The sequence below is a fragment of the Pleurodeles waltl genome, chromosome 1_2 (genome assembly GCF_031143425.1).
Source record: "Pleurodeles waltl isolate 20211129_DDA chromosome 1_2, aPleWal1.hap1.20221129, whole genome shotgun sequence".
NCBI classification, from domain to species: domain Eukaryota; kingdom Metazoa; phylum Chordata; class Amphibia; order Caudata; family Salamandridae; genus Pleurodeles; species Pleurodeles waltl.
This window is the reverse complement of record NC_090437.1, coordinates 154,213,848-154,230,934: the sequence shown is the minus strand read 5'-3', so window position 1 is coordinate 154,230,934 and position 17,087 is coordinate 154,213,848. Positions and strand designations below refer to the sequence as shown.

General features: G+C 47.9%; 1 protein-coding gene across 3 annotated transcripts in view; it reads left to right on the top strand.

The window, feature by feature from the left end:
- SDAD1 (SDA1 domain containing 1) overlaps positions 1–17,087 on the top strand; it is a 412,284-nt gene that overhangs the window by 344,581 nt on the left and 50,616 nt on the right. For all 3 annotated transcript variants that reach the window (XM_069236846.1, XM_069236848.1, XM_069236847.1), the window contains one exon: positions 16,041–16,117. In XM_069236846.1, coding sequence (XP_069092947.1) covers positions 16,041–16,117 — 77 coding nt within the window. The remainder of the gene's footprint in view (positions 1–16,040; positions 16,118–17,087) is intronic.

The following is a 17,087-nucleotide window of genomic DNA, read 5'->3' as shown; positions in this document are numbered from 1 at the left end:
GTCCGGTCCTTCAGGTCCTGGGGGCTGCGGGTGCAGGGTCTCTCCCAGGTGTCGGGACTTTGGATTCAAAGAGTCGCGGTCAGGGGAAGCCTCGGGATTCCCTCTGCAGGCGGCGCTGTGGGGGCTCAGGGGGGACAGGTTTTTGTACTCACAGTCTTAGAGTAGTCCTGGGGTCCCTCCTGAGGTGTTGGATCGCCACCAGCCGAGTCGGGGTCGCCGGGTGCAGTGTTGCAAGTCTCACGCCTTTTGCGGGGAGCTTGCAGGGTTCTTTAAAGCTGCTGGAAACAAAGTTGCAGCTTTTCTTGGAGCAGGTCCGCTGTCCTCGGGAGTTTCTTGTCTTTTCGAAGTAGGGGCAGTCCTCAGAGGATGTCGAGGTCGCTGGTCCCTTTGGAAGGCGTCGCTGGAGCAGGATCTTTGGAAGGCAGGAGACAGGCCGGTGAGTTTCTGGAGCCAAGGCAGTTGTCGTCTTCTGGTCTTCCTCTGCAGGGGTTTTTCAGCTAGGCAGTCCTTCTTCTTGTAGTTGCAGGAATCTAATTTTCTAGGGTTCAGGGTAGCCCTTAAATACTAAATTTAAGGGCGTGTTTAGGTCTGGGGGGTTAGTAGCCAATGGCTACTAGCCCTGTGGGTGGGTACACCCTCTTTGTGCCTCCTCCCAAGGGGAGGGGGTCACAATCCTAACCCTATTGGGGGAATCCTCCATCTGCAAGATGGAGGATTTCTAAAAGTCAGAGTCACCTCAGCTCAGGACACCTTAGGGGCTGTCCTGACTGGCCAGTGACTCCTCCTTGTTGCTTTCTTTGTTCCCTCCAGCCTTGCCGCCAAAAGTGGGGGCCGTGGCCGGAGGGGGCGGGCAACTCCACTAAGCTGGAGTGCCCTGCTGGGCTGTGACAAAGGGGTGAGCCTTTGAGGCTCACCGCCAGGTGTCACAGCTCCTGCCTGGGGGAGGTGTTAGCATCTCCACCCAGTGCAGGCTTTGTTACTGGCCTCAGAGTGACAAAGGCACTCTCCCCATGGGGCCAGCAACATGTCTCTGGTGTGGCAGGCTGCTGGAACTAGTCAGCCTACACAGACAGTCGGTTAAGTTTCAGGGGGCACCTCTAAGGTGCCCTCTGTGGTGTATTTTACAATAAAATGTACACTGGCATCAGTGTGCATTTATTGTGCTGAGAAGTTTGATACCAAACTTCCCAGTTCTCAGTGTAGCCATTATGGTGCTGTGGAGTTCGTGTTTGACAGACTCCCAGACCATATACTCTTATGGCTACCCTGCACTTACAAGGTCTAAGGTTTTGTTTAGACACTGTAGGGGTACCATGCTCATGCACTGGTACCCTCACCTATGGTATAGTGCACCCTGCCTTAGGGCTGTAAGGCCTGCTAGAGGGGTGTCTTACCTATACTGCATAGGCAGTGAGAGGCTGGCATGGCACCCTGAGGGGAGTGCCATGTCGACTTACTCGTTTTGTCCTCACTAGCACACACAAGCTGGCAAGCAGTGTGTCTGTGCTGAGTGAGAGGTCTCCAGGGTGGCATAAGACATGCTGCAGCCCTTAGAGACCTTCCTTGGCATCAGGGCCCTTGGTACTAGAAGTACCAGTTACAAGGGACTTATCTGGATGCCAGGGTCTGCCAATTGTGGATACAAAAGTACAGGTTAGGGAAAGAACACTGGTGCTGGGGCCTGGTTAGCAGGCCTCAGCACACTTTCAATTGTAAACATAGCATCAGCAAAGGAAAAAAGTCAGGGGGCAACCATGCCAAGGAGGCATTTCCTTACACAACCCCCCCCCAAACGAAAGAGGATGAGACTAACCTTTCCCAAGAGAGTCTTCATTTTCTAAGTGGAAGAACCTGGAAAGGCCATCTGCATTGGCATGGGCAGTCCCAGGTCTGTGTTCCACTATAAAGTCCATTCCCTGTAGGGAGATGGACCACCTCAACAGTTTAGGATTTTCACCTTTCATTTGCATCAGCCATTTGAGAGGTCTGTGGTCAGTTTGAACTAGGAAGTGAGTCCCAAAGAGGTATGGTCTCAGCTTCTTCAGGGACCAAACCACAGCAAAGGCCTCCCTCTCAATGGCACTCCAACGCTGCTCCCTGGGGAGTAACCTCCTGCTAATGAAAGCAACAGGCTGGTCAAGGCCATCATCATTTGTTTGGGACAAAACTGCCCCTATCCCATGTTCAGAGGCATCAGTCTGCACAATGAACTGCTTAGAGTAATCTGGAGCTTTTAGAACTGGTGCTGAGCACATTGCTTGTTTCAGGGTGTCAAAGGCCTGTTGGCATTCCACAGTCCAGTTCACTTTCTTGGGCATTTTCTTGGAGGTGAGTTCAGTGAGGGCTGTCACAATGGATCCATATCCCTTCACAAACCTCCTGTAATACCCAGTCAAGCCAAGGAATGCCCTGACTTGAGTCTGGGTTTTTGGAGCTACCCAGTCCAGAATAGTCTGGATCTTGGGTTGGAGTGGCTGAACTTGGCCTCCACCTACAAGGTGTCCCAAGTAAACCACAGTTCCCTGCCCTATCTGGCATTTGGATGCCTTGATAGAGAGGCCTGCAGATTGCAGAGCCTTCAAAACCTTCTTCAGGTGGACCAGGTGATCCTGCCAGGTGGAGCTAAAGACAGCAATATCATCAAGATAAGCTGTGCTAAAGGACTCCAAGCCAGCAAGGACTTGATTCACCAACCTTTGGAAGGTGGCAGGGGCATTCTTTAAACCAAAGGGCATAACAGTAAACTGATAATGCCCATCAGGTGTGGAGAATGCTGTTTTCTCTTTTGCTCCAGGTGCCATTTTTATTTGCCAGTACCCTGCTGTCAAGTCAAAGGTACTTAAGAATTTGGCAGCACCTAATTTGTCTATGAGCTCATCAGCTCTTGGAATTGGATGAGCATCTGTCTTGGTGACAGAATTGAGCCCTCTGTAGTCCACACAAAACCTCATCTCTTTCTTTCCATCTTTGGTGTGAGGTTTGGGGACTAAGACCACTGGGCTAGCCCAGGGGCTGTCAGAGCGCTCAATTACTCCCAATTCCAGCATCTTGTGGACTTCCACCTTGATGCTTTCTTTAACATGGTCAGATTGTCTAAAGATTTTGTTCTTGACAGGCATGCTGTCTCCTGTGTCCACATCATGGGTACACAGGTGTGTCTGACCAGGGGTTAAGGAGAAGAGTTCAGGAAACTGTTGTAGGACTCTCCTACAATCAGCTTGCTGTTGGCCAGAGAGGGTGTCTGAGTAGATCACTCCATCTACTGTGCCATCTTTTGGGTCTGATGACAGAAGATCAGGGAGAGGTTCACTCTCTGCCTCCTGATCCTCATCTGTTACCATCAACAGATTGACATCAGCCCTGTCGTGGAAGAGCTTAAGGCGGTTTACATGGATCACCCTCTTGGGGCTCCTGCTTGTGCCCAGGTCCACCAGGTAGGTGACCTGACTCTTCCTTTCTAGTACTGGGTAAGGGCCACTCCATTTGTCCTGGAGTGCCCTGGGAGCCACAGGCTCCAGAACCCAGACTTTCTGCCCTGGTTGGAACTCAACCAGTGCAGCCTTTTGGTCATACCAAAACTTCTGGAGCTGTTGGCTGGCCTCAAGGTTTTTGGTTGCCTTTTCCATGTACTCTGCCATTCTAGAGCGAAGGCCAAGTACATAGTCCACTATGTCCTGTTTAGGCTCATGGAGAGGTCTCTCCCAGCCTTCTTTAACAAGGGCAAGTGGTCCCCTTACAGGATGACCAAACAGAAGTTCAAAGGGTGAGAATCCTACTCCCTTCTGTGGCACCTCTCTGTAAGCGAAAAGCAGACATGGCAAGAGGACATCCCATCTCCTTTTGAGTTTTTCTGGGAGCCCCATGATCATGCCTTTTAATGTCTTGTTGAATCTCTCAACCAAGCCATTAGTTTGTGGATGGTATGGTGTAGTGAATTTATAAGTCACTCCACACTCATTCCACATGTGCTTTAGGTATGCTGACATGAAGTTGGTACCTCTGTCAGACACCACCTCCTTAGGGAAACCCACTCTGGTAAAGATACCAATGAGGGCCTTGGCTACTGCAGGGGCAGTAGTCGACCTAAGGGGAATAGCTTCAGGATACCTGGTAGCATGATCCACTACTACCAGGATATACATATTTCCTGAGGCTGTGGGAGGTTCTAGTGGACCAACTATGTCCACACCCACTCTTTCAAAGGGCACCCCCACCACTGGAAGTGGAATGAGGGGGGCCTTTGGATGCCCACCTGTCTTACCACTGGCTTGACAGGTGGGGCAGGAGAGGCAAAACTCCTTAACCATGTTGGACATATTGGGCCAGTAGAAGTGGTTGACTAACCTCTCCCACGTCTTGGTTTGTCCCAAATGTCCAGCAAGGGGAATGTCATGGGCCAATGTTAGGATGAACTTCCTGAACAGCTGAGGCACTACCACTCTCCTAGTGGCACCAGGTTTGGGGTCTCTGGCCTCAGTGTACAGGAGCCCATCTTCCCAATAGACCCTATGCGTTCCATTTTTCTTGCCTTTGGACTCTTCAGCAGCTTGCTGCCTAAGGCCTTCAAGAGAGGGACAGGTTTCTTGTCCCTTACACAGCTCCTCCCTGGAGGGTCCCCCTGGGCCTAAGAGCTCAACCTGGTAAGGTTCAAGCTCCAAAGGCTCAGTTCCCTCAGAGGGCAGAACTTCTTCCTGAGAAGAGAGGTTCCCTTTCTTTTGCTGTGTTGCAGTTGGTTTCCCAACTGACTTTCCTGTTCTCTTGGTAGGCTGGGCCATTTTTCCAGACTCCAGCTCTACTTTTTCACCCTGTGCCTTGCATTGTGCTCTTGTTTTCACACACACCAGTTCAGGGATACCCAGCATTGCTGCATGGGTTTTTAGTTCTACCTCAGCCCATGCTGAGGACTCCAGGTCATTTCCAAGCAGACAGTCCACTGAGATATTTGAGGAGACCACCACCTGTTTCAGGCCATTGACCCCTCCCCATTCTAAAGTAACCATTGCCATGGGATGTACTTTTCTCTGATTGTCAGCGTTGGTGACTGTGTAAGTTTTTCCAGTCAGGTATTGGCCAGGGGAAACCAGTTTCTCTGTCACCATGGTGACACTGGCACCTGTATCCCTCAGGCCCTCTATTCTAGTCCCATTAATTAAGAGTTGCTGTCTGTATTTTTGCATGTTAGGCGGCCAGACAGCTAGTGTGGCTAAATCCACCCCACCCTCAGAAACTAGAGTAGCTTCAGTGTGGACCCTGATTTGCTCTGGGCACACTGTTGATCCCACTTGGAGACTAGCCATACCAGTGTTACCTGGATGGGAGTTTGGAGTGGAACCTTTCTTGGGACAGGCCTTGTCTCCAGTTTGGTGTCCATGCTGTTTACAGCTATGACACCATGCCTTTTTGGGATCAAAGTTTTTACCCTTGTACCCATTGTTTTGTGAAGAGGCTCTGGGCCCACCCTCCTGTGCAGGTTTTTGGGGGCCTGTAGAAGACTCTTTACTATTTTTAGTTTTGGTTGTCTCATCACCCTTCCCCTGGGGAGTCTTTGTGACCCCTTTCTTTTGGTCACCCCCTGTTGAAGTCTTGGACACCCTTGTCTTGACCCAATGGTCCGCCTTCTTTCCCAATTCTTGGGGAGAAATTGGTCCTAGGTCTACCAGATGCTGATGCAGTTTATCATTGAAACAATTACTTAACAGGTGTTCTTTCACAAATAAATTGTACAGCCCATCATAATTACTTACACCACTGCCTTGAATCCAACCATCTAGTGTTTTCACTGAGTAGTCAACAAAGTCAACCCAGGTCTGGCTCGAGGATTTTTGAGCCCCCCTGAACCTAATCCTGTACTCCTCAGTGGAGAATCCAAAGCCCTCAATCAGGGTACCCTTCATGAGGTCATAAGATTCTGCATCTTGTCCAGAGAGTGTGAGGAGTCTATCCCTACACTTTCCTGTGAACATTTCCCAAAGGAGAGCACCCCAGTGAGATCTGTTCACTTTTCTGGTTACACAAGCCCTCTCAAAAGCTGTGAACCATTTGGTGATGTCATCACCATCTTCATATTTAGTTACAATCCCTTTAGGGATTTTCAACATGTCAGGAGAATCTCTGACCCTATTTATGTTGCTGCCACCATTGATGGGTCCTAGGCCCATCTCTTGTCTTTCCCTCTCTATGGCTAGGATCTGTCTTTCCAAAGCCAATCTTTTGGCCATCCTGGCTAACTGGATGTCCTCTTCACTGGGGCTATCCTCAGTGATTTCAGAGGTGTTGGTCTCTCCTGTGAGGGAACCAGCATCTCTGACTATTATTTTAGGAGTCAGGGTTTGAGGGACCCTGTTCTCCCTAGATAGGACTGGTAGGGGGGAATTTTCCTCCAAGTCACTATCCTCTTCCTCTGAGTTGCCACCCTCAGAGGGGTTGGCCTTTTCAAACTCTGCCAAAAGCTCCTGGAGCTGTATTTTGGTAGGTTTGGGGCCCATTGTTATTTTCTTTATTTTACAGAGTGACCTTAGCTCCCTCATCTTAAGATGGAGGTAAGGTGTGGTGTTGAGTTCCACCACAGTCACATCTGTGCTAGACATTTTGCTTCTAAAAGTTGGAATACTTTTTAAGAATCTACAACTGGTTCTAGAATCTAATTCAAACTTTTACAAACTTTTAAACTCTAAAATAAATGCTAAACAGGATCTAACACAAGGCCCTAGCAGGTCTTTTAAGAATTTAGAAAACTTTTCAAATTGCAAAAATCAATTTCTAATGACAATTTTGGAATTTGTCGTGTGATCAGGTATTGGCTGAGTAGTCCAGCAAATGCAAAGTCTTGTACCCCACCGCTGATCCACCAATGTAGGAAGTTGGCTCTGTATGTGCTATTTCAAAGTAAGAAATAGCATGCACAGAGTCCAAGGGTTCCCCTTAGAGGTAAAATAGTGGTAAAAATAGATAATACTAATGCTCTATTTTGTGGTAGTGTGGTCGAGCAGTAGGCTTATCCAAGGAGTAGTGTTAAGCATTTGTTGTACATACACATAGACAATAAATGAGGTACACACACTCAGAGACAAATCCAGCCAATAGGTTTTTATATAGAAAAATATCTTTTCTTAGTTTATTTTAAGAACCACAGGTTCAAATTCTACATGTAATAGCTCATTCGAAAGGTATTGCAGGTAAGTACTTTAGGAACTTCAAATCATCAAAATTGCATGTATACTTTTCAAGTTATTCACAAATAGCTGTTTTAAAAGTGGACACTTAGTGCAATTTTCACAGTTCCTAGGGGAGGTAAGTATTTGTTAGTTTTACCAGGTAAGTAAGACACTTACAGGGTTCAGTTCTTGGTCCAAGGTAGCCCACCGTTGGGGGTTCAGAGCAACCCCAAAGTCACCACACCAGCAGCTCAGGGCCGGTCAGGTGCAGAGTTCAAAGTGGTGCCCAAAACACATAGGCTAGAATGGAGAGAAGGGGGTGCCCCGGTTCCGGTCTGCTTGCAGGTAAGTACCCGCGTCTTCGGAGGGCAGACCAGGGGGGTTTTGTAGGGCACCGGGGGGGACACAAGCCCACACAGAAATTTCACCCTCAGCAGCGCGGGGGCGGCCGGGTGCAGTGTAGAAACAAGCGTCGGGTTTGTAATGGAAGTCAATGGGAGATCTAGGGATCTCTTCAGCGCTGCAGGCAGGCAAGGGGGGGGTTCCTCGGGGAAACCTCCACTTGGGCAAGGGAGAGGGACTCCTGGGGGTCACTCCTCCAGTGAAAGTCCGGTCCTTCAGGTCCTGGGGGCTGCGGGTGCAGGGTCTCTCCCAGGTGTCGGGACTTTGGATTCAAAGAGTCGCGGTCAGGGGAAGCCTCGGGATTCCCTCTGCAGGCGGCGCTGTGGGGGCTCAGGGGGGACAGGTTTTTGTACTCACAGTCTTAGAGTAGTCCTGGGGTCCCTCCTGAGGTGTTGGATCGCCACCAGCCGAGTCGGGGTCGCCGGGTGCAGTGTTGCAAGTCTCACGCCTTTTGCGGGGAGCTTGCAGGGTTCTTTAAAGCTGCTGGAAACAAAGTTGCAGCTTTTCTTGGAGCAGGTCCGCTGTCCTCTGGAGTTTCTTGTCTTTTCGAAGTAGGGGCAGTCCTCAGAGGATGTCGAGGTCGCTGGTCCCTTTGGAAGGCGTCGCTGGAGCAGGATCTTTGGAAGGCAGGAGACAGGCCGGTGAGTTTCTGGAGCCAAGGCAGTTGTCGTCTTCTGGTCTTCCTCTGCAGGGGTTTTTCAGCTAGGCAGTCCTTCTTCTTGTAGTTGCAGGAATCTAATTTTCTAGGGTTCAGGGTAGCCCTTAAATACTAAATTTAAGGGCGTGTTTAGGTCTGGGGGGTTAGTAGCCAATGGCTACTAGCCCTGTGGGTGGGTACACCCTCTTTGTGCCTCCTCCCAAGGGGAGGGGGTCACAATCCTAACCCTATTGGGGGAATCCTCCATCTGCAAGATGGAGGATTTCTAAAAGTCAGAGTCACCTCAGCTCAGGACACCTTAGGGGCTGTCCTGACTGGCCAGTGACTCCTCCTTGTTGCTTTCTTTGTTCCCTCCAGCCTTGCCGCCAAAAGTGGGGGCCGTGGCCGGAGGGGGCGGGCAACTCCACTAAGCTGGAGTGCCCTGCTGGGCTGTGACAAAGGGGTGAGCCTTTGAGGCTCACCGCCAGGTGTCACAGCTCCTGCCTGGGGGAGGTGTTAGCATCTCCACCCAGTGCAGGCTTTGTTACTGGCCTCAGAGTGACAAAGGCACTCTCCCCATGGGGCCAGCAACATGTCTCTGGTGTGGCAGGCTGCTGGAACTAGTCAGCCTACACAGACAGTCGGTTAAGTTTCAGGGGGCACCTCTAAGGTGCCCTCTGTGGTGTATTTTACAATAAAATGTACACTGGCATCAGTGTGCATTTATTGTGCTGAGAAGTTTGATACCAAACTTCCCAGTTCTCAGTGTAGCCATTATGGTGCTGTGGAGTTCGTGTTTGACAGACTCCCAGACCATATACTCTTATGGCTACCCTGCACTTACAAGGTCTAAGGTTTTGTTTAGACACTGTAGGGGTACCATGCTCATGCACTGGTACCCTCACCTATGGTATAGTGCACCCTGCCTTAGGGCTGTAAGGCCTGCTAGAGGGGTGTCTTACCTATACTGCATAGGCAGTGAGAGGCTGGCATGGCACCCTGAGGGGAGTGCCATGTCGACTTACTCGTTTTGTCCTCACTAGCACACACAAGCTGGCAAGCAGTGTGTCTGTGCTGAGTGAGAGGTCTCCAGGGTGGCATAAGACATGCTGCAGCCCTTAGAGACCTTCCTTGGCATCAGGGCCCTTGGTACTAGAAGTACCAGTTACAAGGGACTTATCTGGATGCCAGGGTCTGCCAATTGTGGATACAAAAGTACAGGTTAGGGAAAGAACACTGGTGCTGGGGCCTGGTTAGCAGGCCTCAGCACACTTTCAATTGTAAACATAGCATCAGCAAAGGAAAAAAGTCAGGGGGCAACCATGCCAAGGAGGCATTTCCTTACAGTGGGGTTACTCCAGCTCTGGGTAACCTCTTTGGGTAAGCTAGGGGTGACCCTGGCTAAGATAAGATTAGCAGAGGTGGATACCTCTAACTCCAAAATAGAGAGAATGGGTGAGAACATTAAAGGCACAGACCAGAGACAATTCAGACTAGGTTCTATCACTGTGGAAGTGGGTCAGTTCCCCAGAGGGAATGACCTGAAGAGGAGGATGTAAGGCAGAGCAACAAACCAGCCTATTTCCTCTACTCTTCCTCGCCTGACAGACTAGGAAGACTCTCCCAGCTTTGGCTGAGTCTCCTGGCCTGTGGGCTTGGGGGGGGCTTGTGTAAAGAAATGGCTCCCTGTTGCAGTTACCCCCCACTTTTTGCCTGATACTGATGCTGACTTGACTGAGAAGTGTGCTGGGACCCTGCTAACCAGGCCCCAGCACCAGTGTTCTTTCACCTAAAATGTACCATTGTCTCCACAATTGGCACAACCCTGGCACCCAGGTAAGTCCCTTGTAACTGGTACCCCTGGTACCAAGGGCCCTGATGCCAGGGAAGGTCTCTAAGGGCTGCAGCATGTCTTATGCCACCCTAGGGACCCCTCACTCAGCACAGACACACTGCTTGCCAGCTTGTGTGTGCTGGTGGGGAGAAAACGACTAAGTCGACATGGCACTCCCCTCAGAGTGCCATGCAAACCTCACACTGCCTGTGGCATAGGTAAGTCACCCCTCTAGCAGGCCTTACAGCCCTAAGGCAGGGTGCACTATACCACAGGTGAGGGCATATGTGCATGAGCACTATGCCCCTACCGTGTCTAAGCAAAACCTTAGACATTGTAAGTGCAGGGTAGCCATAAGAATATATGGTCTGGGAGTCTGTCAAAAACGAACTCCACAGCTCCATAATGGCTACACTCAATACTGGGAAGTTTGGTATCAAACTTCTCAGAATAATAAACCCACACTGATGCTAGTGTTGGATTTATTAAAAAATTCACACAGAGTGCATCTTAGAGATGCCCCCTGTATTTTACCCAATTGTTCAGTGCAGGACTGACTGGTCTGCGCCAGCCTGCTGCTGAGAGACGAGTTTCTGACCCCATGTGGTGAGAGCCTTTGTGCTCTCTGAGGACAGAAACAAAAGCCTGCTCTGGGTGGAGGTGCTTCACACCTCCCCCCTACAGGAGCTGTAACACCTAGCGGTGAGCCTCAAAGGCTCAGGCTTCGTGTTACAATGCCCCAGGGCATTCCAGCTAGTGGAGATGCCCGCCCCCTGGACACAGCCCCCACTTTTGGCGGCAAGTCCAGGAGAGATAATAAGAAAAACAAGGAGGATTCACTGGCCTGTCAGGACAGCCCCTAAGGTGTCCTGAGCTGAGGTGACTCTGACTTTTAGAAATCCTCCATCTTGATTTTGGAGGATTCCCCCAATAGGGATAGGAATGTGCCCCCCTCCCCTCAGGGAGGAGGCACAAAGAGGGTGTAGCTGCTCTCCCAGACCTAAACACACCCCTAAATCCAGTATTTAGGGGCTCCCCAGAACCTAGGAACTCAGATTCCTGCAACCTAAGAAGAAGAGGACTGCTAATCTGAAAAACCCTGCAGAGAAGACGGAGACACCAACTGCTTTGGCCCCAGCTCTACCGGCCTGTCTCCCCACTTCTAAAGACACTGCTCCAGCTACGCTTTCCCCAGGGACCAGCGACCTCTGAATCCTCAGAGGACTGCCCTGCTCTAGAAGGACCAAGAACTCCCGAGGACAGCGGCTCTGTTCACCCAAGACTGCAACTTTGTTACAAAGGAGCAACTTTAAAACAACTTGCGTTTCCCGCCGGAAGCGTGAGACTTGCTCCTCTGCACCCGACGCCCCCGGCTCGACTTGTGGAGAAACAACACTTCAGGGAGGACTCCCGGGCGACTACGAGACTGTGAGTAGCCAGAGTTGCCCCCCCCTGAGCCTCCACAGCGACGCCTGCAGAGGGAATCCAGAGGCCCCCCCTGACCGGGACTGCCTGCATCCCAGATCCCGACGTCTGTTAAAGACTCTGCACCCGCGGCCCCCAGGACCTGAAAGATCGGAACTCCAGTGCAGGAGTGACCCCCAGGAGGCCCTCTCCCTTGCCCAGGTGGTGGCTACCCCGAGGAGCCCCCCCCCCCCCCCCCTTGCCTGCCTGCATCGCTGAAGAGACCCCTTGGTCTCCCATTGATTTCCATTGGAAACCCGACGTGCGTTTGCACACTGCACCCGGCCGCCCTCGTGCTGCTGAGGGTGTACTTTCTGTGCTAACTTGTGTCCCCCCCTCTCCCCCCCCCCGTGCCCTGCAAAACTCTCCTGGTCTGCCCTCCGAAGACACGGGTACTTACCTGCTGGCAGACTGGAACCGGGGCACCCCCTTCTCCATTGAAGCCTATGCGTTTTGGGCACCACTTTCACCTCTGCACCTCACCGGCCCTGAGCTGCTGGTGTGGTAACTTTGGGGTTGCTCTGAACCCCCAACGGTGGGCTACCTTGGACCCAAACTTGAACCCCGTAGGTGGTTTACTTACCTGCAAAAACTAACAAACTTTTACTCCCCCTATGAACTGTGAAAATTGCACTTTCTAGTTTTAAAATAGCTATATGTGATTTATTTGAAAAGTATATATGCTATTGTGATTATTCAAAGTTCCTAAAGTACCTACCTGCAATACCTTTCATTTAAAGTATTACATGTAAAATTTTAACCTGTGGTTCTTAAAATAAACTAAGAAAATATATTTTTCTATACAAAAACCTATTGGCCTGGAATTGTCTTTGAGTGTGTGTTCCTCATTTATTGCTTGTGTATGTACAACAAATGCTTAACACTACTCCTTTGATAAGCCTACTGCTCGACCACACTACCACAAAATAGAGCATTAGTATTATCTCTTTTTGCCACTATCTTACCTCTAAGGGGAACCCTTGGACTCTGTGCATACTATTCCTTACTTTGAAATAGTGCATACAGATCCAACTTCCTACATTCGCTATCTATTAATGATGTGATTTTTTAACACAAAATTAGCATCAAGGCTGTTTTTAAATTCGTTGACAGTGGTGGCTGTGCACCTAAGTCGATAAACAGGTCAAATTTGCTCATATCTATAGACAGTTAGCTTCTAAAGGAAAACTTGTTCCTACGACACCACACCAGTATATACCTGGTCAGATTCCTACTATATATACCAACTGGACATCAGTCAACATGTGAAAACCATTCCTTATACTGTCCTAACAGAAGGTTTTCTTGGATGCGGAGCTCGATGTCATCACAGCAATGGCAGTCCCAACACGAAACAGAATACTGATATTTCAGAACCATATGCGTGTATAGCAGAAATCCATCTCTGACAAGATGAATTGCAATGAAAATGCTCGGAATTGTGAAACAGTGATTTCTGTTGATGCTACATGCACCACTACAGATGTGACAAATATTAGAGGGTTTAACAAACCAGTGGTCTCAGACACTGGGGGACAGGGAGGATATTGTGGTTGCTAGAAGCAAGGCTCAGAACGAATTGCAGTGGTGGACAATGAACAGCATGATGAAGGGAAAAATGTTCAAAGAACCAGTCCCCACATTGACAATACCAACAGATGCGCCATGCACATGAGAGGGTGCCCAGCTAAATGAACTACAAGAAAAATACCTCTGGTTGCTAACCAGTGTAATCAATTGCTTTAAACTAAAGACTGTGTTCCTGTCCTAAAAACATTATAAAGCCATACAAAGGGAATGGTAGTTGAAATACAGACACAAGCTATCAAAGCTATGTTTTTTTACATAACCAAGTAAGGAAGAACAAATTCCTGCACACTCTTGAAGGTGGCTCAAGACATTGACAATGGTCTGTTCAAAATCACTGTTAACTTGTGGGTTAACACCTACCAGGAGACAACATGTAAAGGCAGATACTCTGCATATTGCATGAGCAGGAACCTGAGATTTGTCAACAATACAGTCACAAAATGAGAAACTCCAAACTTTTATGCATACTTGATGAATCCTTTGATCATCAGCCTGTTCAAAGTGCACAAAAGAGTATGATACTGTTAGCACCACTTTGGGCTCCTCTCTCGTTGCATTTAGACGCTGTGAAAATGTCAGTACATAAACCGCAATTCCAGCCAATTGTAAAACTACAGACATTGGTGATAGGAATAGTTTATTATTCAGAACCAAAAAAAATGTTGTTGACATTGCTTCTGATGTCTTAGAATTTCAGCATCTAACTACTGCAAAGGTGTACGAAGCTGATACGTCTCAGGAAAACCAGCCCTTCCAAACCGTTGTGTGGCTAAAAATGGATGCAATTTATACATTCATGTTAGGGCAATAAATCTGAAAATGAGATGACATGTGAAACAAATGACATTCAGTACCTAATGTATTTATTAAACACAAAACACAGGCTTCAATAATAGTACATGTATCTGCAATTAGAGCCCACACAATACGTGTTTGGGAAGATCAACGGTTTGCCTTTTTAGTCATTAAAATATTTATTGAGGGAGATAAAAGATGTATCCCACATGCAATTCCTACACCAAAATGAAACTTCAATTTTGTCTTGGAAAGTCTTGTGAAACTCTCCTTTGAACCAATGCAGCTCTCCATATTGAAACACTTAACACAACTTTTCAAATTGCCATTATCTACTTACATAAGGTTAGTGAAATACAAGCACTAACAATACAGAAATCTTGCATGCAGACTCAGAAAGGAATGTGGATATATGGAGAAGAAAGTAAAACATTGTTCACAATACTCCTCTCCCACATCAAAATGAAAGAATTGTGCTAAATAACCTATGCATAACATGCAAATTCAGAATAAGTTAACACTGCAAAAGAAGCCAATACTTTCATTTGAGAAAAGACATGCCGTATGAAACTATTCTCTTCCTGTGACCCCACGGAAAAAGACAAATTCTTGCACAAGTAAGATATCTGCTTAGAATCAGTAGACGCACAATCTATTTAATGAATATTCATTCGCTGCCACAGACTGCCGCCAACGACTTCCACCTCATCATGGACAAGGAGTACACAGCGGCACTCCTTGACCTATTGGCTGCATTCAGCACGATCTCCCACCCTATCCTCAGCCATCATCTCCATTAGACTGGAATTTGTGGCCCTGCACTATAGTGGATCAGCTCCTTCCTCTGAGGACTCACCCAAACAGTCAGCCTAGCTCGATATCATCCACAACCTCCAACTTGATCTGCAGTGTCCTTCAAGGCTTCACACTAAGCTGCATACTTTTCAACATCTACATGACCTCTCTCACCAGCCTCATCCACACTCACAGGCTCAGCACCCTCTCCTACACCGACAACTAGCTTATCCTCTCCCTATCTGATGATTCCCTCAACACCTGAATGAACTTCATCAGCTGCATGTCCAATGGTGCTGAATGGATGAAAAACAACTGCCTAAAACTCAACAGCAACAAAGCAGAAGTAGTCCTATTTGGAAAAGACACCACGCTCTGCCCATCGGCATGGTGGTCGACAGAACTAGGACAAACTCTAAACTTGTCCAACTCAGCAAGGAATCTAGGCATTGTCACCGACAACCAAATCTCGATGTCTAACCAAACCAGCACAGTCGCATTCACCTGCTTCAACATTCTCAAGCTACTCAGTTAAGTCTTCAGATTGCTTCCACTCTACATGTGTAGTCCGTCATACAATCTCTGATCACTAGCAGACTGAACTACAGCATCCCCCTCTACTTCGGCATCACCTCTCTACTCGTTTAAGAGGCTTTAAGTTGTACAGAATGCAGCCACAAGCCTCACTCAAAACCACTCTCACATATCCAAACACCTCAAGGACCACCACTGGCTCCCACTTCACAAGTGTGCCCTCTTCAAACTCCTCACACACACCTACAAAGCACTCCACAATCAAGGCCCAGAATACACTAACAATCTTGTCCATTATCACACACCTCTGTTCAGCCAAACTCCTATTCACTTACATCCCCAGATGCATCGTGTCAGGGACCCTGCCTTCCCTTACCTCGCCCCCAAAGCCTGGAATGATCTCCCACTACACATCAGATCTGCCAGCTCCATCTTAGAGTTGCTTTAGAAACTAAAAGCCTAGCTCTTCTCATAGGCACGAGACAGACCAGCACCCCTCTTCATAGGCAGCAGGATACCCTGCTGGGTGACATTCATGCCATAAAAATAAGAAGATAGTGACTACGTACTCTGGCAATGTGGGCTTACACATGACGCTATAATAAATCATACAGACTTCACCTTTGATTGACACTTAAAATACGTTTGTTTTGAAGAATGTTCTTGATCCAGCCACTAGATTGTGAATTAGTGTACAGCATTTACAAGTAGAAATGTTTCAGTCTGTAAAACAAGTGTTAAAGGTAAGTAGCTAGTTTGTTTGAAGCTCATGTGCTTTTGAGTATGCTCCTAAAAGGCCATTTGACAATATTTATCTGCTTGTTTTATTTTACAGATGTGATGATGTCAGCAAGAACCTTAATACATCTTTTCCGCTCACTGAATCCACAGATGTTGCAAAAGAAATTTCGGGTAATCAGTTGGTCGTTTTACTAGCTATTCTTGTGGTATTGAGCATCCACTTTCTATGCAGTCCTCCAGAGTGTTTCCTGTAATGCTCTACTAGCTGTATCTTTTTGTTTGCACCGCTGTTCACATCTGCCTCTTCTTACTCCAATTGTCTGCTCAGTTTTTCTTTTCTAACCTAATTGTCTTTGACTTACCTTCTACCCTCCACCACTGGTCTATAATGTTTCTTTGCACTCCCTCCTTTACCCCAGACTAACTTGGCTCGTCTAGAATTCACTTTTTAACCTAGTTTTCATATTTCACACTTTTCCTGAAAACCTGTCCAGTTCCTCTAGTTCTGTCTATTCACCTGTTTTACAGCCTTGATAAATGTTAACTGTTTGATGTCTCCGTGCCATTTTCTGCTCGGCTTTTGCCCTCTTTTCATTATCCTGTAGTGCGTCCTCTCTCATCTGTCCCTTTTGTCTGTCTTTTTCATCATTAGACTTTATTTTAATTTTATATGGTATGCTGCAATGTTCATACCAAGTTTTATTCCTCAGTTTCTTAAGGAAAGGACAGCCTATAAAAATTGTGTTTTTCATAAAAAAAAATAAAAAAAACTGCAGCCTGGCTATCTATGAAAATGATTAGTATCTTATTCTAAATGTGCATCTACTGTAGAGGTGACTTACATATATTGCATGCAGTGTTAGGGGACATAGCACACAGGCTGTGTGCCATGTCCTGTTTTCACTTTTAGCTGCATGAAGACACACAGTCTACATGTGCTATGTGAAGGGTCCTTGAGGGTGGCGCAACACATGCTGCAGCCCTTTGGCACCCATCGCCTAGGTACCAGGGGGGTACCATCTACTAGGGACTTACAGGGGTACCAAAGGTATTGTCAACTGATGAAAAATTGCACAGTTTTAAGGAAACAGATCTGGCAGTGGGAACCTGGACAGCAGGAGCCTAGTGCTCTTTCAGTCAA